Below are 27670 nucleotides of genomic sequence, written 5' to 3' on the forward strand. Positions count from 1 at the left end.
GAAATGGACCCTTCAATCCAATTAGTCTATGCTGACCAATATCCCAAACTAAACTAGTTTCACCTGCCTGCTCTTGACCCATATCCTTCCAGACATTTCTTATTCATCTAATTATCAAAATGTCTTTTAAACTGTACCTGCATCTACCACTTCCTCTGGAAGTATATTACACACACGAACCACTCTGCATTTTTAAAACAAAAGTCCCAGCCTATCCGGCCCCTCGTTATAACTCAAACCCACCATTCTCAGTAACGTTCTGGTAAATATCTTCCCTACAATAGGGAGACCAGAACTGAGCTCCAGAGGAGGCCTTAGCAACATCCTGTACGACCTCAACATGATGTCTCAAATCCTGTATTCAGAGGTCTGAGTAATGAAGGCAAGCATGCTAAGCGCGTTGACCACCCTATCTATATGTATTGTAAACTTCAAAGAATTATGTACCTGAACACCTAGGTCTCCCTAAATAAAAACCAAAAGAACTGTGGATGCTGTAAATCAGGAGGGGAAAAAAGTTGCTGGAAAAGCTCAGCCGGTCTGGCAGCATCTGTGAAGGAAAGAAAAAGTCAGTTGATGTTTTGTCTGACCCTTCCTCAGTTCTGTTAACTTTTTTTTTCTTCCCAGATAGTGCCAAACTTGCTGAGCTTTTCCAGCAACTTCTGTTTTTATGCCTAGGTCTCCCTGTTCAATTACATTGCCCAGGGCCCTACTTTTTAATTGTATAAGTCTTGCCTTTGCCTAAGTTGTTTTACCAAAATGCAATACATCATATTTATCCAAATGAAATTCCTTCTACTCTTTGGTCCTTTAACCCACTACGCCAAGATCTCTTTGTAATCTTCAATCTTCTTTATAAACAAAGTGAAATGGACAATGGAGTTTGTATTTCAAAATTTATTTAAAATTTGTAAAAAGAAACCACTACCCAAATTGAAAGCCATTCTGTGTGTAATGCAGATCAACTACCTGTCGTGGGTATTGACAAAGCAGGTCAGGACAGAGTAGGAAAGGATGCACTCCTCCCTTTGTGGAAAGATTGAGAACCAGATGAGATCTGTTGAAGATAATTATCAACTGAACTAATAGTGAAATGAGGAAAACATTCTTTATGCAGTTAATGGTTAAGATCGGGAATGCTCTGCCTCAGTGCAGTGGAGGTACATTCACTCATGGCCTTCAAAATGATATGGAATGATTATCCAATTGAAAATATTTTCCTGTCTGTAGTGAAAATATGCTGTGGTATGAACTGTGTGGTGTTCTTGCTTCATTCTGCACTGTTCTGTGATTTTCTAATAACTGTGTGCCTTGCCAGCATAGTCAACCGTGAATCACATATGCAAAATGTTTGAACATTGCGTGGATATAAACTTAACTTCTATTTGTTATCACCAGTCTGTGACATCCTTGTAAAGTTGGATAAAGGTGAAGTTTACTTTTGCATCGCTTTTGTTCCTGAAGTTGCTTATCACAGTCGAAAGTATTTGATCCAAAGCAAATGATTAATGATTTACTGTAACTTGTATACAACCTTGCTGTTACAGACAGTGAAGGATGAAATTAACTTGGCTCAGAATCAGTCAGAGATATGGCTGGTCTGTGTAATGGCACCATTGCTGATGTTTATTATAAGTTATCTTGTTACAGATAAACCAATTGCACATCATTGACTCTTGGCTTAGAGATGTTCAAAATATTTTTTCTAGGCTCCAGGCAGTCAGGGCCATCATGTCCTGCATTGTGGTCCAAATTATTTTGATCAGGGGGAGGTTTTAAAAGTCTGAGAACTGTTTTATGAATTTATTATTCACTTTTACTGACATTGCTCTGCAGGGTTTTTCCTGTTTTCCTCCCAATTTTTGTATTTCTCAAAAATGGTTTATTGTGATTGTTTGTTTTTTTTTTAAAAGCTTGTTTTCAATGTTGAGTCATTATTGGGAAACTTAAGTTACACTGCACTTGCATAGGACTTTGCATTCTCACTTTGGCAAAGATGGGAGATGAGTGGAATTTCTTTGGTTATACTGTCAGAGTTGTGTAGCACTGAAACAGACCCTTTGGTCCATGCTGACCAGATATCCAGAATGAATCTATTCCCACTTGTCAGACTTTGGCCCACATCCCTTCAAACCCTTCCTATTCTTTATACTCATCCAGATGCCTTTTTTAAATGTTGTAATTGTACCAGCCTCCTCACTTCCTCTGGCAGCTCATTCCATATGTGCTCCACCCTCTGCATGAAGTTGCAAAAAGTTGCCCCTTAATTCCCTTCTAAAATCTCTTCCCCACCCACCTTAAACCTATACCCTCTATATTTGGATTCTTGGGTTCATGAGTATGGCTTCTCTGGGAATGATGCCTTGCAGTTAGTCTTGAAGTTCAATCCAGACACTCCCTGATGATACAGAGGCAGTTTGGCCGATTTCTGGATCCCTATGAAGCAGGAATATAATCCAGCCCTGGAATTCCCTTGTTCCAGACTTCATTGAAAGATAATGATCTAAATTATTCTATATCTTTTCATGGAATAGAGATGTTGCCCATCTCTAATTGCCTTTGAGAAGGTGGTGGGGAGCTGCCTCCTTGATCTGGTGTATTCAGTGTGGTGTTGGGACATGCTGACCTGTTATGTATGGGTTTCAACACATCTGAAGGAATGGCAGTATATTTCCAAGTCAGGATGGTAAATTGTTTGTAAGGGAGCTTGCAAGTGGTGGCATTATTCTCATAGATGGCGCAGATGCAGTTGAAGGAAATTTTAATGGGTAGCTTTGACTTTTTTTAATAGTGCAGATGGCTCCCCAATACACACCGTGCCATTCAGTAGATGAATTAGAATACCACCAACTGCAAGTTCCCATCCAAGATACATAGCATTTGCAGTTGAAAAAAAATTCTTTTTTACCATTATTGCTTGGTCAAAATCCAAGAGCTTCCTTTTTAGTAGCACTGCACTACACCAGATGGATCACCGGTGGTTCAAGGAGGTGTACCTAATCACGTCATGGGGGCACTTGGGAATGGGTGATACGTGCTGGGCTAGCTGCTCACACAAAAGTGGAGTCTGGCCAGGTACATCATTCATTGATTGTGATGTTGCACGAATGGTGCCTGTAGCACTGTCTTGCATTGTCTATGTGAGCAAAAGATGTCCCTGCCGCCACACTGGGGTTGCGACCCATGATTTGAGTACTGCTGCCTGGCCCATTCATTTCTGCAGGCAGTTATCATGCATTTAATGAGCTCAGGTAGAACAGGTGATTTGGGATCCATGCTTTACTGGGGTTTTCCTCACTCACTGTGCATCTGGGCCCATTTGACACTCAACGATAGAGATTAATCACTGATTAGTTAGTAACTCCATTGGCATTGTATCATGTGACTGCCAAGATTCTAGAAGCATATTGGTTTGGTTTCACCTAGTAATCTTTAACAATTATAACACTAATCAGCTCCTTTCTGGCTTCCTCATTGGATGAATACTGTGGGAAAAGTTTACAGTTGGAAATGCACATGACAGTATTTCAAGGATGTAACTGTTTGCTCTTCTCAGATTGTTTCCCGTGACACCCGGAAGTTCCGCTTTGCCCTTCCTTCTCCAGAGCATATCTTAGGCCTGCCAGTTGGTGAGTCAATATCTAATCCTGAATATATTTTGGAAATCTGAACTTGTTTACTGTAAGTTAAGTAAGACTTATTGTAGCCTTGAGTTCCATTCCCCAAGCCTGTATAAATTTCCACTTTTTTCACTGAGGGGAGAAAAGATGCACCCTGAATTGCTCTTCCATTCTAGATCATTGGTCATCTACTACTTCAACATTATATTCCCACGTTATTGACAAATCTCTTGATGTCATTCATATCTGCAAAGCTTTCAAGTCAACGATTCCAATAACTGAGTTTCCACAGCCCTCTGGGGTAGAGAATTCCATGGATTCCCCCACCCTATGAGCAAAGGCATTTCTCCTCCGCTTTATCCTAAATGACCTACCCTCGACCTGAGACTGTTCCTGCTTCTAGTCAGGGAAGTGTCCTTCCTACATCCACACTTCAGAATTTTGTAACTTTCAATAAGATCACTTTTCACTCACTTAAATTTTAGAGGGTACGAGTGTAGTCTCTGCTGACACTTCTTATCAGAGAACCTGCTTTGTCAGGCATTAGTTTGAACCTTTTGCTGCACTTTTTTTTTCTACAGCAAGGATAACCTCTGAAGTAGAGACACTATAGCTGTACACAATACTCCCAAGTGTGAGCTTACTATGGCTCTACCACTGCAGGAAGCTATCTTTCCTGCTGTACTGAATCTCCTTGTGATTAAAGGTGAACGTTTATCTTGCTTATTGCTTGCTGCATCTTTGTGAGCTTTCAGTGACTTCTGAAGTAGGATGCCCAGGTCTCTTTGGACATTAACAATTCCCAATTCCCCATCATTTAAGAAAAACTTTTTTACTTCCCTGCCTCCAATCAGAGGAGGAGACTCTTTGGCCCTTTAACCCTGTAGCAACTCTTCTTGAAAGAGCTTTTGAAATTGGTCCAAGTTCCCTTCCTTTCCCACTGTCCTGCTGAATCTTTCCTGTTCAAGTGTTCATCCAATCCCTTATGAAAATTATTGTTGAATGTGCTTCCACTGACCCCTTGGTGCGTTCCTTATCACAATGACTCAAAAGTATTTTAATATTCTCCAAAATTCCCTCTGGTGCTTTACAATCTAACGTTCCAATCAATTTCCACTGCACCTTTTTCGATTCAAAAGGACTTGTTCATTTTTAAACTGACATACACTTCTTTGATCACTTGCTTGAAAACTTTCTTTGTAAAGTGTCTTAATGTTTATCCATTTTGCAATTCAATAGTGAAACTGTTGGAGCTGTTCAAATAAAATTTGACTTCTCTGGAGGATGCTGTGGCATTAGGGTTGAGATGAAGACAGGAGAATGGCAAACATAAGAATTAGTCAGCCTATTTGGTCCCATCAGTGGAATCGGATTAGATTTTAATACTGAGTATTAAACATCGCATGTGTTGGTTAACCAGGCACGTTTTCTATTTGGAATTTTATGCTACCTCTTGTATCTCAAAACCACCATTTTTTTGAGGCATAAGAAGTAATATCTTTCATCAACCTGTTCAGACATATGATATATCTGGAGCAGATGGGACTTGAACCAGGACCTTCAGGTTCAGAGATAGGAACATTACCACTGCATATAAGAGCTGTTGTAGAACATTGAACTGTGACTCTGGATGGTGTGTCCAGTGACAATGTCACTGCACCACTGCCTCAACATTAAACTATTCTTTCAGTAACATATAAGCATCATTCCCTGTGATAATGGGAACTGCAGATGCTGGAGAATCCAAGATAATAAAATGTGAGGCTGGATGAACACAGCAGGCCCAGCAGCATCTCAGGAGCACAAAAGCTGACGTTTCGGGCCTAGACCCTTCCTCAGAGAGGGGGATGGAGTGAGGGTTGTGGAATCAATAGGGAGAAAGGGGGAGGCGGACCGAAGATGGAGAGAATAGAAGATAAGTGGGGGGGGGTAGGGAGGGGATAGGTCAGTCCAGGGAAGACAAAATTCCCTGGACTGACCTATCCCCTCCCTACCCCCCCACCTATACTCTCCTCTCCACCTATCTTCTCTTCTCTCCATCTTTGGTCCGCCTCCCCCTTTCTCCCTATTTATTCCAGAACCCTCACCCCATCCCCCTCTCTGAAGGGTCTTGGCCCAAAACATCAGCTTTTGTGCTCCTGAGATGCTGCTGGGCCTGCTGTGTTCATCCAGCCTCTCATTTTATTAGCATCATTCCCTGGCTCTGTTTGGCTGTAGGCATCACTGCTAGACCTTAATGGGTGGCATGCTGGTGGCTCAGTGGTTAGTACTGCTGCCTCAGTGTCAGGAATCAGGATTCAGTTCCATCCTCTGACTGTATGGACTTTACACATTCTTCCTATGTCTGTGTGGGTTTCCTCTTGATGCTCTAGTTTCCTTCCAGAGTCCAAAGATATGCAGGTTAGGTGGCTCAGATATGCTAAGTTGCCCATAGTGCCCAGGGATCTGTAGGTTGAGTGGGTTAGCCATGGGAAATGCAGAGCAACAGGGGGAGGGTAAGAGTTTGGGCCTGGGTAGGATTCTCTTCAAAGTGTTGGTATGGACTTGGGGCACTGTAGGGAATTCTATGACTCCAATAGATGATCATGATTTCTCATAAATTACTGTGTAAATAGGCAAATTGTGACTGGTACAGTTTCACACCCTTCAACCTAACCATGCTGTAATAATGTCTGCACAAAGTTATGATAGATACCAACTGTCCTTCGGGCTAGTAATTTGATATGACAGACTTTTTGCCGCTTGTTGAAATCAAACATGGTTTTTCCATGGCATTCGGCAGCTGTGACTTAGCACGTCTGCTGGGCTACTGGCTTCCAGCCATTCCAATATATATTTTTGACTCTTCTTCACATGGTTTCTGTTTTTTTTAAAATAAATTCAGTTGTGTTACAGAACAGTTGGGCACTCAGTGACTTATGCAGCTTTTTTAATGGCTTTACAGGTGTGGGTGTTGCTGGCTTGGCCAGCATTTGTAACCCATCCCTAATTGTCCTGGAGAAGGTGGTGGTGAGCTGCCTCCTTGAACTGATGCAATGCGTAAGGTATACACAGATTCTCTGTCCTTTTTAAGGAGAGTTTCAGGATTTTGATCGGGCAACGTTGACGGAACAGCAATTTTTATTTCCAAATCAGGATTGTGTGTAGTACAGAAGAGAACTTGCAGGTAGTAGTGTGACAGGAGTCTGCCTTTGTATCTCTTGGTTGAGGTTCTGGGTTTGGGAAGGGCTGTTGAAGGAGCCTTGCAAAATACTGTTGTACATCTTGTTGATTGTATACACTAATTACCAGTTCTGACCAGTGTAAAATGATTGGCTCCTTTTGAAGATGTCATAGATTCTTCACAGGTATTCTATGTTTGTTAAAGCCAGTGATGCAGGTGACCACTGGGCTAATTTGAGATTGGCAAGTGTCTGTCACTGGCCAGGCCAACATTTATTTCCAAGATTTAGTGACAGTAATATTGTTCCAAGTCAGGATGGTGAGTGGCTTGGGAGTGCATGTGTAGATGGTGGTGTTCCCATGTATCCACTGCCCTTGTCCTTCTAGATAGCAAGGAGTGGGTTTGGAAGATGCTGTTGGAAGACACTAGATGCAATGTATCTTCTAGATGGTACACTCTGCTGCCCTGTATTGATGGTAAATTGAACATTGGGCCTTCCATCTAAAACTTTCAATGGCAAGCTGCTTTGTCCTAGATGCTGTCAAGCCTCTTGTGGTGTTGGAGCAGTTAACTCGAGCACAGAGTATGGAGTCGTAGTTCAGTCTCCTTCTAAGGCTTTCCCCAAGGACATCAATGAACCAGATGGATTTTTTTTACAACAATTGGAGGTGGATATTTGCTTGTCATTATAATTGATTTTTAATTCTCCAGCTCTTTTTCTGCCATGGTTAGATGTGAACTCATGCCCTCAAGTTTGGCCTGGATTAATAATCCAGTGTCATTATCACTAAAGTAAAGTTAAAGTTGCCATACCAGACAATGAGGTTGCTATCTTGAATGCTTGGTGGTTTAATCTGAGGGTCGCCATGCCTCCGACAAGTGTAGAGGTTGAGAAGGCATTTTCTTCACGGTAACTTCAGCCAGCGCAGGAATTGAACCCACACATTGGCATCACTCTGCATAGCAAACCAGTTGATCAGCCAACTGAGCTAATCGATCCTTTGGTAAAACTGTCATTGTCCCAGAGGACTATAAAGCTGTGCTCTCTCTCTGATTAGAGACGACTGGTGGTGGGTTTAACCTGAGGGCCACCTCAAGTGAGGAATGAGGTTCAGAAGGCATCATCTTCAGCGATTGTGGGAATTGAATCTGATGTTGGTATCATTCTGTGTTGAAAACGGCTCATCTAGCCAGCCCAGTTATACCACTGCTAAACTTGGCATATAGATCAAATTGAGCCAGGCATGGTACCAGACCAGTGCTTATTCTTCACTTGAATGTGCTCATGACAATTAGTGTCATTGCCCAGTGTTAAGCTGGTGTTTGGAAATCTTGTTGTGAAACTATAACATTTTTCAAAAGTTGAAGAACTCAACCTCTCATTGGAGATGTTTTGTATATTTCTGGACTATGGGTGTATTTGATCCAAATGCTCACAATTAATATTTTATCTTGAGACTTTTTGTGCCCAGTTTTGGTATCCATTTCTAAAGAAGGGTATACTCACTTTAGAGGTGGTATATTGAGTATTCACTAGATAGGTTCCTGAAATGAGGTGGTAATCTTATGATGAGAGAGTGAGTAAAATGGTCCTATACTGTCTGAAATTCAGAAGATTGAGAAGTGATGAGACTGAAGGGGGTGACAGGGCCATCTCGTGCGCTTGCTTGCTCTGTGTCCTAATAGATTAGATTCCCTACAGTGTGGAAACAGGCCCTTCGGCCCAACAAGTCCACACCGCCCCCTTGAAGCATCCCACCCAGACCATTCCCCTACACACCCCTGAACACAACGGGCAACTTAGCATGGTCAATCCACCTAGCCTGCACATCTTTGGACTGTGGGAGGAAACTGGAGAACCCAGAGGAAACCCACGCAGACTCGGGGAGAATGTGCCAACTCCATACAGACAGTTGCCTGAGGCGGGAATCAAACCTGGGTCCCTGGTGCTGTGAGGCTGCAGTGCTAACCACTGAGCCCCGTGCTGCCCCTACATGGGCATGGTCTCAGATAAGGGGTTAATTTATTTAGGACTGAGATGAGGAGAAATTTTTTTGCACAGGGGTTATGAATATTGCACATTCCCTACCCAAATGGGCATGAATGTTTGTTTTAAGGTGGTGTTGTTTTTGCAATCACAGAATAAAGGGATTTGAACAGGAAAGTGGCGTTCAACTAGAGTGCATAATAATGTTGAATAGCAGAACAGGCCTGAGGGGCCAAATGGCATCCCATGGCTCCTGTGATTGTGTTCCTAATGTGTACCTTCTCACCAGTTCCCTGTATCTACGCCGGGTTAAGTTGCAGTCTGCCTCAAAATTTTCTTGCCAAATGCTCTTTTCCGTGTATTATTTTGTATTTCGTTATTTGAACAAAATTTGTCTTTTAGAAAGTGATGGAAACAAATAGCTTTGTCAGTGACTGTTTGTTTCATTTTGGTTTGATTGCCATTTCAATACACCTGAAAACAATTTTTCCAATAAAAGTAAATTAAAACATTTTTATAATTAAAGATAGTAGGAACTGCTGATGCTGGAGAATTTGAGATAACATGGTGTGAAGCTGGATGAACACAGAGGGCCAAACAGCATCAGAGGAACAGGAAAGTTTGATGTTTCAGGTCTGAAGGGTCCTGACCTGAAACATCAAGCTTTCCTGCTCCTCTGCTTGACCTGCTGTGTTCATCCAGCTTCGCATGCTATATGACTCTTATGTTGTGATTTTAATGTACTTTAACTGTATTGGAGCAAATGCTATCCCAGGCTGGTAACTTCCCAATGTCAGCTGTTGCTCTGTTTGTGAAACACTTACCAGTTGAATCACAAAGTTCTGGGAGCAAGGCCTAGTCCAAGTTATAAACTCTAAAATCCTAGCTAACACTCCCATGTCTTACTGAGGTAGCATACTGAGAGCAGCACTATTTCAGCTGACATGTTAAACCAAGACTCTATCTGCCTGTTAGGTGAATACAGATTATTTCGTTGGAGCATGCTAAAGAACCACATCGTCCCTGATGCTGGGGATCTCTCAAGATCATTAAAGCGGGCCTTGTGTCTAATCAGTGTCATGCTGCTGTTTATGGAATCTTGATGTGTGTGTGTGTTTCATTGCCACAATTCCTACATCATTCAGTAGGTGGCTGCAGAGCATTTGGTGTGTGCATGTGCGCGACCAATTGTATCAGAGATAATGGGAACTGCAGATGCTGGAGAATCCAAGATAATAAAATGTGAGGCTGGATGAACACAGCAGGCCAAGCAGCATCTCGGGAGCACAAAAGCTGACGTTTCGGGCCTACACCCTTCATCAGAGAGGGGGATGGGGTGAGGGTTCTGGAATAAATAGGGAGAGAGGGGGAGGCGGACCGAAGATGGAGAGAAAAGAAGATAGGTAGGGAGGGGATAGGTCAGTCCAGGGAAGACGGACAGGTCAAGGAGGTGGGATGAGGTTAGTAGGTAGGAGATGGGGGTGTGTCTTGGGGTAGGAGGAAGGGATGGGTGAGAGGAAGAACAGGTTAGGGAGGCAGAGACAGGTTGGACTGGTTTTGGGATGCAGTGGGTGGAGGGGAAGAGCTGGGCTGGTTTAGGGATGCAGTTGGGGGAAGGGGGAGATTTTGAAGCTGGGGAAGTCCACATTGATACTATTAGGCTGCAGCGTTCCCAAGCAGAATGAGTTGCTGTTCCTGCAACCTTCGGGTGCATCATTGTGGCACTGCAGGAGGCCCATGATGGACATGTCATCTAAAGAATGGTTGGGGGAGTGGAAATGGTTTGCGACTGGGAGGTGCAGTTGTTTGTTGCGAACTGAGCGGAGGTGTTCTGCAAAGCGGTCCCCAATCCTCCGCTTGGTTTCCCCAATGTAGAGGAAGCCGCACCGGGTACAGTGGATGCAGTATACCACATTGGCAGATGTGCAGTTGAACCTCTGCTTAATGTGGAATGTCATCTTGGGGCCTGGGATGGGGGTGAGGGAGGAGGTGTGGGGGCAAGTGTAGCATTTCCTGCGGTTGCAGGGGAAGGTGCCGGGTGTGGTGGGGTTGGAGGGCAGTGTGGAGCGAACAAGGGAGTCACGGAGAGAGTGGTCTCTCCGGAAAGCAGACAGGGGTGGGGATGGAAAAATGTCTTGGGTGGTGGGGGTCGGATTGTAGATGGCGGAAGTGTCGGAGGATGATGCGTTGTATCCGGAGGTTGGTGGGGTGGTGTGTGAGAACGAGGGGGAACCTCTTTGGGCGGTTATGGCGGGGGTGGGGTGTGAGGGATGTGTTGCGGGAGACGCGGTCAAGGGTGTTCTCGATCACTGTCGGGGGTGGGGGGGGAATGTTGCGGTCGTTGAAGAACTTGGACATCTGGGATGTGTGGGAGTGGAATGTCTTATCGTGGGAGCAGATGCGGCGGAGGCGGAGGAATTGGGAATAGGAATTCCATCCCCTATTCCCAATTCCTCCGCTGCATCTGCTCCAACGATAAGACATTCCACTCCCGCACATCCCAGATGTCCAAGTTCTTCAAGGACCGCAACATTCCCCCCCCACCCCCGACAGTGATCGAGAACACCCTTGACCGTGTTTCCCGCAACACATCCCTCACACCCCGCCGCCACCACAACCGCCCAAAGAGGATCCCCCTCGTTCTCTCACACCACTCCACCAACCTCCGGATACAACGCATCATCCTCCGACACTTCCGCCATCTACAATCCGACCCCCACCACCCAAGACATTTTTCCATCCCCACCCCTGTCTGCTTTCCAGAGAGACCACTCTCTCCGTGACTCCCTTGTTCGCTCCACACTGCCTTCCAACCCCACCACACCCGGCACCTTCCCCTGCAACCGTGGGAAATGCTACACTTGCCCCCACACCACCTCCCTCACCCCATCCCAGGCCCCAAGATGACATTCCACATTAAGCAGAGGTTCACCTGCACATCTGCCAATGTGGTATACTGCATCCACTGTACCCGGTGTGGCTTCCTCTACATTGGGGAAACCAAGCGGAGGCTTGGGGACCGCTTTGCAGAACACCTCCGCTCGGTTCGCAACAAACAACTGCACCTCCCAGTCGCAAACCATTTCCACTCCCCCTCCATTCTTTAGATGACATATCCATCATGGGCCTCCTGCAGTGCCACAATGTAGTGCCACAATGATGCCACCCGAAGGTTGCAGGAACAGCAACCCATATTCCGCTTGGGAACCCTGCAGCCCAATGGTATCAATGTGGACTTCACCAGCTTCAAAATCTCCCCTTCCCCCCACCGCATCCCTAAACCAGCCCAGTTCGTCCCCTCCACCCACTGCATCCCAAAACCAGACCAACCTGTCTCTGCCTCCCTAACCTGTTCTTCCTCTCACCCATCCCTTCCTCCCACCCCAAGCCGCACCTCCATCTCCTACCTACTAACCTCATCCCACCTCCTTGACCTGTCCGTCTTCCCTGGACTGACCTATCCCTTCCCTACCTCCCCACCTGTACTCTCTCCACCTATCTTCTTTTCTCTCCATCTTCGGTCCGCCTTCCCCTCTCTCCCTATTTATTCCAGAACCCTCACCCCATCCCCCTCTCTGAAGGGTCTACGCCCGAAACGTCAGCTTTTGTGCTCCTGAGATGCTGCTTGGCCTGCTGTGTTCGTCCAGCCTCACGTTTTATTATCTGGGCGACCAATTGTGTTCAGCTGCATCTGCTTACCAAGGTCGCCAGTTGCCTTCAGGATGTGAATAAAGATGATACCAATTCATCTGGCTGGGATGTTAATGTTAAGTAGCATGCAAAGATAAGTGCTCTGTACACATCAGCCCTTGGCCAGCAGTAAATCAGAACTTCAAGAGCAGCCCTTGGTTCTAAATCAAATGTGATAATGAGAGTCTATTTTTGTTTTAAATAGGGCAACATATCTACTTATCAGCAAAGATTAATGGAGAACTTGTGGTCAGGCCGTACACCCCCGTCTCCAGTGATGATGATAAGGGCTGTGTGGATTTGGTCGTCAAGGTAACAAATAGTTATAAAGTTTGGTCTGCCTCTGACTTGTTCCCAAATGTCCCCACTCTCTTACCCAGACATCATACATGTATGCTAAGGTATGCACATTACAAACTAAAGAGGAACCAAAGAGCAAGATTGGGCCATTTGGCCCTTTTGAGTCTGTTCCAGCATTCAGGTAAGACTTTGACTAATCAGCTACACTTTCCTATCTGCTCCCCATATCCTCTGACTCCCTTGTCCATCAAAATTCTGTCTTGAATAAATGTCAAGACGCAGCCTCTAACTCTTTCCTGGAGGAAGAGGATTCCACACCTGTAACATAGGGAAGTTTTGCTAAAACTATACAAGGCACAAGTCGGGCCGTGAATTGGATACAGTGTAGCACGTTTCACTTTCTGGGGGTGTGTAAAACCAGGGGACATATCTTAAGAATAAGACATCTCTGTCAATACAGATGTGGAGAAATTTCTTAGTCAGCTGTTCAGGTGCATCCACTATCTCAATGGTCATTTAGAACATAGAACATAGAACAGTACAGCACAGAACAGGCCCTTCAGCCCACAATGTTGTGCCGACCATTGATCCTCATGGATGCACCCTCAAATTTCTGTGACCATATGCATGTCCAGCAGTCTCTTAAATGACCCCAATGACCTTGCTTCCACAACTGCTGCTGGCAACGCATTCCATGCTCTCACAACTCTCTGCGTAAAGAACCTGCCTCTGACATCCCCTCTATACTTTCCACCAACCAGCTTAAAACTATGACCCCTCGTGCTAGCCATTTCTGCCCTGGGAAATAGTCTCTGGCTATCGACTCTATCTATGCCTCTCATTATCTTGTATACCTCAATTAGGTCCCCTCTCCTCCTCCTTTTCTCCAATGAAAAGAGACCGAGCTCAGTCAACCTCTCTTCATAAGATAAGCCCTCCAGTCCAGGCAGCATCCTGGTAAACCTCCTCTGAACCCTCTCCAAAGCATCCACATCTTTCCTATAATAGGGCGCCCAGAACTGGACGCAGTATTCCAAGTGCGGTCTAACCAAAGTTTTATAGAGCTGCAACAAGATCTCACGACTCTTAAACTCAATCCCCCTGTTAATGAAAGCCAAAACACCATATGCTTTCTTAACAACCCTGTCCACTTGGGTGGCCATTTTAAGGGATCTATGTATCTGCACACCAAGATCCCTCTGTTCCTCCACGCTGCCAAGAATCCTATCCTTAATCCTGTACTCAGCTTTCAAATTCGACCTTCCAAAATGCATCACCTCGCATTTATCCAGGTTGAACTCCATCTGCCACCTCTCAGCCCATCTCTGCATCCTGTCAATGTCCCGCTGCAGCCTACAACAGCCCTCTACACTGTCAACGACACCTCCGACCTTTGTGTCGTCTGCAAACTTGCTGACCCATCCTTCAATTCCCTCGTCCAAGTCATTAATAAAAATTACAAACAGTAGAGGCCCAAGGACAGAGCCCTGTGGAACCCCACTCACCACTGACTTCCAGGCAGAATATTTTCCTTCTACTACCACACGCTGTCTTCTGTTGGCCAGCCAATTCTGTATCCAAGCAGCTAAGTTCCCCTGTATCCCATTCCTCCTGACCTTCTGAATGAGCCTTCCATGGGGAACCTTATCAAATGCCTTACTGAAGTCCATATACACCACATCCACAGCTCGACCGTCATCAACCTTACTAGTCACATCCTCAAAAAACTCGATAAGGTTTGTAAGGCATGACCTACCCCTCACAAAGCCGTGTTGACTATATTTGATCAAGCCATGCTCTTCCAGATGGTCATAAATCTTATCCCTCAGAATCCTTTCTAACACCTTGCAGACGACAGACGTGAGACTTACCGGTCTATAATTGCCGGGGATTTCCCTATTTCCTTTTTTGAAGAGAGGAATTACATTTGCCTCTCTCCAGTCCTCAGGTACGACTCCAGTGGAGAGCGAGGATGCAAAGATCTTCGCAAGTGGCGAAGCAATTGCATTTCTCGCTTCCCAAAGCAGCCGAGGACAAATCTGATCCGGGCCTGGCGACTTGTCAATCTTAATGTTTGACAAAATTTTCAGTACATCAGCTTCCTCTATCTCTGTCCATTCCAGCATGCACACCTGCTCTTCAAAGGTTTCATTCACTACACAGTTCGATTCTTTCGTAAAGACAGAAGCAAAAAACTCATTTAGGGCTTCCCCTACCTCCTCAGGCTCCACACACAAGTTCCCTATGCTATCCCTGATCGGCCCTACTCTTTCTTTGACCATTCTCTTATTCCTCACGTAAGTGTAAAATGCCTTTGTGTTTTCCCGGATTCCTTCTGCCAAGCCTTTCTCGTGCCCCCTCCTGGCTCTCCTCAGACCATTTTTGAGCTCCTTCCTTGCCTGCATGTAATCCTCTCTAGCTGAACTTGACCCTAGCTTCCTCCACCTTATGTAAGCTACCTTCTTCCTTTTCACTAGAAGCTCCACCGCTCTCGTCATCCAAGGTTCCTTTATCTTACCCCTTCTTGCCTGTCTCAGAGGGACATATTTACTCATCACTCCCAACAACTGTTCCTTAAACCATCTCCACATGTCTATAGTTCCCTTACCATGGAACAACTGCTCCCAGTCCATGCTTCCTAACTCGTGTCTAATCGCATCATAGTTTCCTCTTCCCCAATTAAATATCCTCCCATTCTGCCTAATCCTCTCCTTCTCCATAGCTATGTAGAATGAGAGAGTGTTATGGTCACTATCACCAAAATGCTCTCCCACCACAAGATCTGATACCTGCCCCGGCTCGTTTCCGAGCACCAAGTCTAGAATGGCCTCTCCCCTCTTTCTTTTATACATTTAGAGTGCACCCTGTCAGGTCTGGGAGACTTATTGGTCTTTAGTCCCAAAAGTTTCCCTAGTACATTTTCCTAGGATAGTAATTGTGCTTATTTCCTCTGTCTATCTTGTGCTTCCAAATTTAGTAATTTTTGGGGTCTTTTTAGGTCATGTACCATTAAAGGACTAATCTAAAGAATTCATTCAATTCCTCTATCACTTCCTGGTTCCACGTTCAGTAATAATGCTTTATTGTCATTTGTAATCTGCAGATTACAAATGTGGTAAAATACAGTGAAAAGTTTAAACTGTCTCCACAATCTGGTGTTGATTGAATACTTGAAGAATGAAAAGACAAAGCTGAAGGAAAGTCTATCTTTGCTCTGCTACCCTCACCAGGAGTCCTGAGCTGGCTGGTTGACCAACTACTCCTATGTTGTTGGTGGGTCCAGTGCAGGCAACGTTTTGAGTTGCTGCTCCTTGGGCACCATCTCTTAGCTGGACCTACATCGCCGATAGGTCACTCACTAATACTGTGTCCTGTGTTGGGACAGCCACAACCCTCCACCCCCAGATCCACTGTCACCATCGCCTCCCCAACAACCAGGTCACTCTGGCTCCAGGCCTGTCACAAGCAGGAGCAGTTTCTGCTGTCTCTCCAACAGAGTCCCTGCTCTGGGCATACCACACTAAGAACCAGGGACTCTGGTTAAGTCACCAGGCCAGACCAGCACCTCACCAATGGTCCTGCTCCAGCTGCTACCCTCCAAGATGTCATCCCAATGGGTCGTTCAGTCGTGGGCTGCAGGTCACTGGTATCCATACAGATGGCAGTTCAGGCTATCAGAGCAGAAGCAGTACACCTCAGATAACCTTGGTCTCCAGCAGAGCCCACGTGCTACAGCAGTGACACATCCTGTCTCTCAATTGTATTTTATTTAATCTATTAATTCATTACTCTATATACTTGTAAAGCACTTAAATAGTCTGCTCCTCATGGTTAATGTCCATGTGTCACATTGTGATTCACTACATCATTCTGCCAGTGGTCTCCTCTTGATCTAGACTTCTCATCCTCTCCTGCTTATCTCCCAGTCAAAATAATATTTTGAGCCTCAATAAAATAAATGTTAAGCACTTACCAGATACTCACTAATTCACTAATATCTTCTGTAGCAGAGCAAAAAACCAGTGCCTAGAGGCTGAAAAGGTTCACGTGAAACAACCAAGCGCAACCCTCCCTTTTGTCCCCTGAACAGCCTGAATCATTTAACTCTGGCACATTGCTGTAATTTGGCTACTTGCATACGCTCCTAACACAGGCCTGTCTGAGCCTTTTAATGGGGAATTCACCTTCTGTTTGATAATCAAACCGCTTTGGAAAAAAGTTCCTGTTTAATGCTGACAAATAAACAATTTAAACTGTTGCTTTCAGTTTAATGCCAACTGCAAACTAAGTTGGATATGAATTATAAACTAAATTTACTTGTAAAGTTTTTAAATTCTCTTAACCAGCAATGCAGATGCTCAGTTCTGGCCCTAAAAAATGCACAAGCTCAGTCTTTGCTGAACTCCTCTGTCAAATGTCTCAGATGTATTTTCTGTGATCCCAATGTCTTAGGCCCAGAGAGGAAAACGGTAAAAGTCAATGTGATTGAATCAGTGCAGACGGAGGCCATTTGACCCACTGTGCTTGTACCTTCTCTTTGAAGGACCTATCCAGCAAGTCTCTGCAACTCCTGCTTACTTGTGGCTATGCGAATGTTTACGAGTGCTCTCTGGTTCTTGGGTAGAACTTGTGCCAGTTCTGGTGCTAAATTGGGTTGGGTTTGAGCTGTTCTTAACCAGTACAAGCTCAATATTGCGGTTGAAATCTGCATGTTATGAAAGCAGCACTTTCACATTAAAACAGTGTGTGGGTGTGAGCTGATAAGTATGGGAATTTTCAACTCCTAATGTGGTCACTAGGGGGTTGCTGTCAATAAGTTGTTTTCTTGTCTCAGATTTACTTTAAAGGTGTTCACCCCAAGTTCCCTGAAGGGGGTAAGATGTCCCAGTACCTGGAGAGTTTGAGACTGCAAGACGTGATTGACTTCAGAGGGCCCAGTGGATTGCTTGTCTACAAGGGAAAAGGTAAGTGAGATTTCACTTCGTTCTCCCAGATTCTCTATCTTTATCGCCCTGTTCTGATGATGCTGCCTTTCTGTGGGGCAGGATCTCTACAATATCCAAGTGTAGAGCTGAATGAACACAGTAGGCCAAGCAGCATCCGAGAAGCAGAAAAGCTGACAATTTGGGCCTAGACCCTTCTTTAGCAAATCTAGGCCCAAAACGTCAGCCTCCCTGCTGCTCTGCCTTGCTGTGTTTATCCAGCTCTACAACTTGTTATTTCAAGATTCTCCAGCATGTACTATCTCTCAGAAATATCCACTGGTTTCCTGAACTGAGGACTTCCTACCACTGGCTGACAGGGTTTTCAGCCATGTCTGCCCCACTTTCTGTACTACTTCCCTCGCATAACAAGATAGTGTAACCTTGTCTTGGCTTACAATCCCACCTGAATCCACATCCAACAGATCGTTAGTTGCCATTTCCAACAAGATGTTGCTGCCACCACCACCAGGGACCTTGACAGTAGTCTGCAGGAACTGTTCCCTCTGGGACATCCTAGTCCACTCCTCCATTTCTGTGCTCCCACAACACTTCTCTTACCAGCCACCACCACCGCCCCCCCCCCCCCCGCCCCCCCAAATGTAGTCACAGAAGGTGCAGCATTTTACGTCCAACTCAGTCCTCCCTCCTTGCTTTCCACGATTCCAGATGCACCTTCCAGTGAGTTACCTGAACTTCACTCATTCGAGTCTAATGTATTTGCTGCTCACAATGTGGTCTCCTCCACATCAAGGATACAAGGCCTTCCCCCATTTTGCAGAACACCCACATTCTGTCCGCAAAAGTGATCCTAAGCTTCTGATTGCCTGCCACTTCATTGCACCACCGTGCTCCCTGGCCAGTATCTGTCTCCGGCTTACTACAGTGCTCCAGTGACGCTCAGTGTAAGCTGGAAGTATGGCACTTTTGTTTTCTGTTTGGAGACCCTGTAGCCTTCAGGCCTTAACATTTAAAGTTCAATGATTTCAGGTCCTGAGTACCTTCTACCTTTACTCACTCCCACGATATGGGCCCTGTTGTCACAGACCCATTTTTCACCCCCTAAAGGACTGCATTAGCAGGTTTTTCTCTCTCCCAGGCTCACCATTATCTGTTCCTTCTGTGTGCCTAACTTTCCCTTGGTACTCGGTGTCTGCCTATTGCATACTCCTCTTACTCTCTCTCCTCTTTCCCCCCCCCCCCCCCCCCCCCGGGGGGGGGAGTCTTCAGCACACACAGCATCTTTCCTTGCTACTATCAGGTCTGAAGAAAGGACAATGGACTTGAAACATTGACTCTGCTTTCTCTCCAAAGATGCTGCCAGGCCTGATGCGATTCTCCAGTACTTTGTTTCATGAAAATAAGCACCTGCCCTAGCTAACAAGTAAAAACACCTTGTGATAAAGTGGCACCACTATTCCTGGCTGACTGTGTTGCCCTTTTCTTTAAAGGACAGTTTGCCATTCGTCCTGATAAGAAATCTGAGGCCAAGATTCAAATGGTTAAACAAGTCGGAATGATTGCAGGTGGAACTGGTGAGGTTTTAAATTTTATTGTGTTCAGGTGTATGGGAGAACAGAAGAAAATTCTGTGAATGGACTGAAATAGTGGTTGTTGGATATGATGTTGCTGTCTTGAGGGATCAGTGCTGGGGCTAACTTTTCAGCTGGTGCTATATAAGCAAATCCACTTATGTTCTGTTTCAAATCCTTATCCTGTTCCCATTTTTCAAAATGTGCTGGTTCTGCCTCATTTTACTTTTGCTTCCAAGATCAAATTACCCACACTCTGCAAACATTTGTGCCAACTCCTATTATCATCCCCTCAGTAATCAGATGTCAGAAGTCTAAGCAAACTGGATTATCTTCCGTAGTGTGAGAAAGCCAAGGATCTCAAACTTGGAATAATAGAATGATTTTTAGAGTCCTTTACAGCAAGGAAGCAAGCTATTTGACCTCTCTAGTCTGAACAACATCCCACCCAGACCTATCCCTGTAACTGAGTATTTCCCTGTACATCCTTGGACACTATATGGGCAATTTAGCACAGCCAGACTGCCTAACCTGCACACCTTTGAACTGTGGGAGGAAACTGGAGTACACGGAGGAAACCCCCACAGACAAGGAGAGAATGCCTGTGTGGATTTTGCTCAATCACCTGAGGGTGGCATTGAACCTGGGTCCCTGGTGCTGAGGTATCGTTGCCAACCACTGTGCCACCCAACCTGTCTTAATCTGCCTTCTGTCATGTCAGTTGTGGCTCTCTTCTCTCTGAGCTAGATGACTCCCAGGGCTCTGACCCTTTTAAAGCAGTCCAACTCCAGAGGAATGCTGCATGTTGGTGGTGCTGTTTTTTAAAGGAAATAAATCAAGGTTCCCTTCCCTGTGTGGGTGTGAAAACTCCCAGTAGCTGTTTACTGCAGAAGAGCTCTTTCCCTGAAGTGAATTGAGTAGGGTGGGGTGTTGGTGAAGCAGAGTTGCTGAGTGCATATTGGCTTCTGTTTTCTCACTTGAATGGCATCTTCACAAAAAAATGTGAAGGACATAGGGAATTTCTGAGGAATTGGAAGAGCCAACAGAAAGGCAACTGCCTTCTCAAAATGCAGACAGGCTGAGTGTGAATATTGAATCTTTTCAGGTATAACTCCCATGCTGCAACTGATCAGGGCGATCATGAAGGATCCAGAGGATCACACAATCTGCCACCTGCTGTTTGCCAACCAGGTATGTTGGTTTTCCTTTGGTCAGATGGGACATTGTGTCAAACTATCCAATCGCTGAGGATTTCTGGTTTGCACAAGGAGTCTGGACTTCAATTTCCATAAAACAATCAGCTGGTTTTCCTCCGATACTTACTCCTCTACTAACATGTGATAATCCTTTTTGGATGTTTCGAGGAAGCTTACTGTGTGAGTATCTGCTGCCGTGTTTCCTGGATACAGCTTTAGCACTTCAGAATACAACATTAGTTGTAAAATATTTTGGAGATGCATTGAAGTGGTGAAAGGCACAATATAAATGCAAGTGATTCTGAGTGCTTCTGTGAAATCTCTCGTCTGTTAGCATCATGCTCATGATGTGTTATAGGTTTTGTGCTCTGTGTAATATTTTCAAAGTTGATCAGCATGAAATAGAACACCCTCTCCTTCAAGGATCACTATGTAGTCTTCCTTGGTTTGGTGTTGGAATTTTGCCCCCCTCTTAAGTGAATTAAGTTGTCCTGCTCTGTGCCCCCACTTTTTTTCTTGTTGGGGATTGACTGTGTCACCTTTGGTTTTTTTGCAGACTGAGAAAGACATTCTGTTACAATCTGAGTTGGAAGAAATTGAGGCTGAGCACCCTCACCGTGTCATAATATGGTACACCCTGGACAGAGCTCCTGAAGGTATGAATTAGTACTAATAAAGGTCATGCCCCTTCCATTCACCAAGCTGCATTGGGTCCCGATCCATCAACAGCATGCTTTAAATTTTTTATTAGCTGTAAACCAGTTTGGAACACTTTTAAAGACACGTTAGTTTGCTCTTTGTTTTGAGTATTGAGCTGTTGTATATCACAGGAAGAAGATTTAAACAAGTTGAAATGTGCTGTACAGAGTGATTGAGCATTGAAAACTAACAGGAAATGCAACTTGTTTGATCTGATTGTTCTCTTCCTGCTGCCTGCTAGCAAAGCAGGAATGCTTGTTAACAACAACAGTCAATGTTGCAAAATGATGATTTAACTCCCTTGGAGAGCTGAGACCCCATGTACTGGAGGCAAGTTTGCAGTATGTTGAATGGATTTCCACTGCAGTGAACTTTGGTCTTGTTTAGAAAGTTGAACTATTTTCTCTTGTACGGGTTATGTTTAAATATTGAACCTGTGTCTGGTTGGCGGCAGGGATAATCAGGAAGGGTTTATCTTTCTCTTACTCTACTTTTTTTCTTCTGAATTTTGTCTTTAGGCTGGAAATACAGTGAGGGATTTGTGAATGAACAGATGATCAAGGAACACCTTCCCCCATTTGCCGATGATGTGCTTATTCTGCTTTGTGGTCCTCCGCCAATGATACAGTTTGCATGCAATCCAAACCTTGACAAACTGGGTTATAGTCCAAGCTCTCGGTTTGTATACTGAGTGCAAGTCTGGCCTGTCCAATACAAAGATACAGAAGTGTCAGGAACAATTAAGTTTGGATTCCTTTTATTATAGGGTCCCACTTCGTGCAAGAAACCTAACTGATCTTTTAAATTGAGTTGTATCATGCCAACATTATGCTTTTGTGCTACAGCTGTAGAACTGAAATATATGCTTTTGAAACATGGGGCAGCCACATTGGGTAAAATGTCCCTGGACCTGTTCCAACCCCTTTTTACTGTAACTTAGTGAAACAGTTTTAGACACAGTTCTGGCATAAATGCACTGAGGAGGAGCACTTCTGAACAGATTTGGTGCCTTGTGTTTGCTCTAAGCTTGAGATGTTTGGTTTTTTGCGTATCATTTATGTTTGCAATGCTGCAGCGATGAAGCAGAGTTTGGTGATGTTTAAAGGAGATAGAGCTTTCTATTTGTATAGAAGGTGCAAGCACATTTTTCCAGAAGATAATGTTGGGGTTAACGAATCCAAACAAACAGTGTATATAAAGAAAGTGACAACAGTTACCACATGACATAGTAAGATGCAATTTTTGAATTCCAAAAGGTCAGATGAACTGACAATGTAGAGAAGGGATTACTGTAAATAGTTTTAATCTCCATGTCAGTCCTTAAGTTACTTCTGTTTTGTGTAAAAGACCTTGGAGAGGTTTTAAATAAACCCCAACTTAATTTTCAGCTATTTGGCAGCAGTGAGTACTTGTTTATTTTTAGGATGAACCGAGTATGGAGAGAACGTGGGCTTGTTCCCACCTCAACAATGGGCAAACTTTGCATCATGTTGGACTGTTTAGGAAGTGAAACACATTTTTTTCACTGTCAATTGAATCATTTTAATCAACCCATGGTCTCCAGAATGGCCATCAACGTCTGGCCTGAGGTTAAGAATGGCAAGATATGAACTACAGGGACAAGGCAATGTCTGTGATGTTCCGAACTTCTGAAGCTGGAGAAATCTGACAGGCAAGTATAAGCTTTTGTTGGTCAACATTATCAGTCAATAACTTGTGCAGCCACCTTGAGTGAATCAAATTAGGTTTGCTCAGTGCTTCATACTACTTAGAACTGCCTGAACTGTGCCTCCATGCTGTCACTTAACCATTAGCAATTACTCAGTGAGGTGGATTCATGGAGGAAATAGTAGGTTATCTGTGCAATTGTTTAGACACATTTTTATGGTACCGATGGTGAAGTAGAAGTGAAACTTGCTCTGTGGAGTCACCTTTTGTGGGCACAAACCACGACTGCACTACAACAGGTTATAGAAATTCAATGGGGAATGTTGACAGCTGCTCAATATGGCAAACAGGTGAGCAAAACATCTTGACAAGGAAGTTTTGAGGACAGGGAGCAGATACCGAATGTAAAGTTTGCTGAATGATAGAAGGCTCACTGGACCTGAAACGTTAACTTTGCTTTGTCTCCTTATTGTTGAGGGAAGGTTGGATAAACTCCGGGTTGTTTTCACTGGAAAGAAGGTGACTGAGGGGTGACCTGACAAATCTACAAAATTACAAGGGGCATGGATGGTGTGGATCATAGGCTTTTTCCCATGGTGGAAAGCTCAAATGCAAGAGGGAAAGGGCTCAAGGGTGGGGGGGTGGCAGTTTTATGGGACAAGTAAAAGGAAAATATTTTGCATAGAGTTGGGGGGTACCTGGAATGCACTGTCACTGGTATGTTAGCAATGTTTAAGGTCTACCTTGATAGACTCATGAACAGGTGGTTTTCCAAGGGATAGAAACCATGGAAGAAAATAAGTAGCAGGTGTAAGTAAGGACTAGGAATCGGTTCAGGCTTGGTGGGCCGAAGGGCCTGGGCCTGTGCTGTATTGTGTTGTAAGCTGCCAGACTTGGTTATAGAGTCATACTGCATGGAAATAGACCCTTCAATCCAACCAGAGCATAATCCCAAACTAAACCAGACCCACTGGCCTGTGTTTGGGCCCCTATCCCTCCAAACATTTCTTATCCACGTACTTATCCAAATGTCTTTTCAGCATTATAATTGTACCCACATCCATTACTTCCTCTAGAAGTTTATTTCACACATAAACCACTTTTTAAAAAAAAATATAGCCCCTCAATTCTTTTTGAAATCCTCCTCCCGGTCTTTAAATCGCTCAGGTAACGACATTTGGCATTCACCTTATCTATACCCCTCATTTATTTTATAAACCACTAAAGTCAGTTTGAGTTTGTCCAGCAATTTGTTTTTGTAAGAATTAATTTCCTGATTTGAATCACTAGGAAATGGATTACAGATTGTCTTGTCTTGTATTGCATTAAACTAGTTGATTAAACAAATGTCTTCCTTAACCAGTTTTGTTTCGGGTAACTAAGTACCACCTTTGATTAAAAGCTATATATAATTTGAAGTTCCTGAAAACAACGCATTTTTATGAACCAATTTTAAATTACATTGAAATAAAATAATATGTCAGTAAATACTTAGCCCCCTCCTATTGTGATATTTCCCCTGAGTGTCAAAGGCCGAGGGGTGACCTTACAGAAGTTTATAAAATCATGAGGGGCATGGATAGGGCAAATAGACAAGATCTTTTCCCGGGGTGGGGGAGTCCAAAACTAGAGGGCGTGGGTTTAAGGTGAGAGGGGAAAAATATAAAAGGGCAACTTTTTCCACTCGGAATGGTGCATGTATGGAATGAGCTGCCAGAGCAAGTGGAGGAGACTGGTACAATTACAACATTAACAGATATATGGATGAGTATGAATAGGAATGGTTTGGAGGGTTATGGACCAAATGCTGGCAAATGGGACGAGATCAGTTTAGGATATCTGGTCAATGTAGGTGAGTTGGCTTGAAAGGTCTGTTTCTGTGCTGGACATCTCTATGAATGTATGTAACACTTTTTTTTTCTAGTGTACTGGTTGATTTTTATTCAAGATAAAGCACTTCCCAGTTGTTGGAAAGCACATGTTCTAAGAAGCCTTTCCCGCAAGGGGTCCGAATGCCAGGTAGCCATCAGTGATTTCAATCTCAAATGATTCTCCCAGTGTACTGTTGAGCTATTGTACTGGTTTCACTTAAGACGTGAAACTAAGGTCCTGCCCACCTTGGGTGAATGTAAAAGAGCCCTTGGAACTGTTGGAAAAAGGATTAGTGTTCTGTTAAAAGTTCTCTGTATGCGGTCATGGTTCTGAAAAGTTTAAGGTTGAAGACACTTAAGCTCCAACAATCCTAATGAGGTCTTACGATCTTGGGTGGCAGCATAAAGAGGAGTTGAGCTGAAGATCTTGATGGAAATGCTGATTTGTCATCATTATCCCATTGGTCTTTAAGTATTTAATATTTATCATTAAACTGTTAGCCCACAGATGTTGAGTTTCTCTGCATTTTCTATTTTATTTCAGATTTCCAGTATCTGCAATAATTTTGTTTTTGTTGTCATTAATTCCTGATAGATGACAATTAAAGACTAACTAGCCAATGTAACTTGTACCTGTTGCTATCATGCAATAAACTACATCTTATTAAGACAAGTGCCTCCTAAGACACACACTATTGATTCAATCTCTACCTCTGTTAATCTAACAGAATCCTTAAACACACTATAGGAAGGATTGCTTAGAGGCCTTTAAGCACTGCAGGAGCTAAGGTGCATCATCATTTGGAATAATGCAATTTTGATTGATTACCTTTTTACGTTTCCGTTAATGATTAATTTTGTGGTGTAGTAGTAGTGCCCCTACCACTGGCTCAGTAGGTCAATGCTCAACTTCCCCAGACATGTCATAACATGACTGAGTGGGTTAATTAAAATCCCCCTAGAAAGCTGGATTGAGGTCCCCCACCAAGGTTTGTCTGAACAATTTTATTGTCAACTTAAGAGCAGTAAGATGGAGTGGATCATCAATCCTGGGTATAATACTTTAATGTAAGTTTTTTTTTGATATTTCTGGGAATGTTTTGATTTTTCAGTGCTCCACCAGGGACTGATTGGAATGTAATTGATTTTATTAAGAGTAGAAGAAATAAATTGTAGCATGCTCCCCAAACCATTAGCTGATGGTGATTAGTTCCTTGATGTATACAACATTCTGGTTGCTCTTGATCCTTGCCCAATAAAAATTATCTGATCATTTATCTTATGACAGTTGGACAAACTTGCTGAATGCAGATGAACTTCTGTGTGTTACCTGCAACAGTAACAATGCATGATGCTTGTAGTTGTGAGGCCTTTTATAAAAAGGCAACCTATTAAGTTTGGCTTGTATTCTTCTTGACTTTGTAACCTTTAGAGAGATTGCTTGAATGAGCAACAAAAACATGCTTTGTGTTTCATTTTACAATATACAAGAAAGTCTATTCACATTCATTATTGTACATATGTTAATGGAGCAAAATAAAGTTATTGAATAACAAACTTTTATGGGAATTGTTTTTGTTGTTTTTCTTTCTGCTGCTAAGTGCAGAATGGGAGAGCTGGGTAGTACTGGGGACTGGATAGGGTGGACATTCAAAGGAGGTTTCCTCTTGTGTGAGAAGCTAAAACTAAGGGATTTTTTTAAAGAAAAAGAAGTCTCCCCTTTTAAAGACAGGTGGAGAGTGACTTGTGTAGATGGCCAGTTGAGTGTGAAATTCTCTTCCACAGGAAATAGAAGCTGGATATTTAAATTTATTGGGATGGACGGATGGGGGTGGGTGCAGACAAGCAAGCGGAGCTGAGCCGACATTCAGGCTAGTCATAATTCTCTTGAATTCTGGAGCAGACTCGATGAGCTAAATGGCCTATTCTTGTTCCCAGGCAGGGTAGGACAGCACTGTGTTGCAATGGACTGAGCAGACATTGCCGAATTTGGGGGGTAGAGTCACATGCATATCCACCACTAATGACATTGTTTCCATCATGCTCTAATGTCACAGCCCTAACTGTGTGTAGGCACAGAGGTCAGGGTCAGAGGTTTACAGCATAGAAACAGGCCCAAATTATCCATGTCGTCCAGTTTTCACAATTAACTTAGTGCCATTCGCCTGCGTTTTGGTCCATATCCCTTCATACCTGAACCTTGCTTTCAAACTTCTTTTAAATGACAAAATTGTACTCCCCTCCCCTCCACTACTACTACTACTACTACTACTTCTTCTGGTGTGCCAGACATTCCACCCTCGGTGGGGGGAGATGTTGCATTACCAGACACCCCCCGCCCCCCACACCACCAAGTAAGTACAGGAAATGTTCAGATGTCAGGTCTTTAAAGTTACACGCTTGTTGGGAATTGCACTTGTAAGTACCAGTGTACATAATATCAGTTGTTCATTAATGGGAGACCCCTGTATTTGTAGTCTGTGCAATTACTTTTGAATTGAATTGCAGTGGTCCAAGAACATTCCTGACTAGCATCACCTCCAACTACAGGTGGCCACTTAAATGTCTGAGGGCCACAGGAAACTAAATCCTGAGAATTAAAGAGAAAGATTAAGTTGCACTACCGAAATAACACTTTCGTGCAGCACCTGCCTAATCCTGATTTATGTTATGACCTGTGGAGGTAGTGTACTGGATATCATGCAGCACTATTCCTGGAGTCATTGCCAAAAATCTTAAGATTTGCATTGTTTCAATAATTTAAGTTGCCTCTGACTACCACTCAGCATTAAAAACAAGTCACACCAGGATTCTTCTGTGACAATCTGAAAGAATTATATCCATTGCATCACTTGAACTTTTAAAGAAAAAAAAATTCTAAATTATGCAACTTAAACTCTCTTCCTGTGTAAAACCTTCCAAACATACGGACACAAAGTGAAGAAAATGACAAAACAAAGCC

General features: G+C 43.8%; 1 protein-coding gene across 1 annotated transcript in view; it reads left to right on the forward strand.

Annotated features, from left to right (window-relative positions):
- Positions 1-26265, forward strand: part of LOC125460965 (NADH-cytochrome b5 reductase 3-like) — a 31446-nt gene extending 5181 nt beyond the window's left edge. The window contains exons 3-9 of the mRNA XM_059652523.1: positions 3557-3629; positions 12666-12772; positions 17595-17724; positions 19194-19277; positions 20380-20465; positions 21027-21126; positions 21688-26265. Of these exons, the coding sequence (XP_059508506.1) occupies positions 3557-3629; positions 12666-12772; positions 17595-17724; positions 19194-19277; positions 20380-20465; positions 21027-21126; positions 21688-21860 (753 nt within the window). The 3' untranslated portion in view covers positions 21861-26265. The remainder of the gene's footprint in view (positions 1-3556; positions 3630-12665; positions 12773-17594; positions 17725-19193; positions 19278-20379; positions 20466-21026; positions 21127-21687) is intronic.
- The last annotated feature ends 1405 nt before the right edge of the window (positions 26266-27670 follow it).

This window comes from Stegostoma tigrinum, chromosome 18 (genome assembly GCF_030684315.1).
Source record: "Stegostoma tigrinum isolate sSteTig4 chromosome 18, sSteTig4.hap1, whole genome shotgun sequence".
Taxonomy (NCBI): Eukaryota; Metazoa; Chordata; class Chondrichthyes; order Orectolobiformes; family Stegostomatidae; genus Stegostoma; species Stegostoma tigrinum.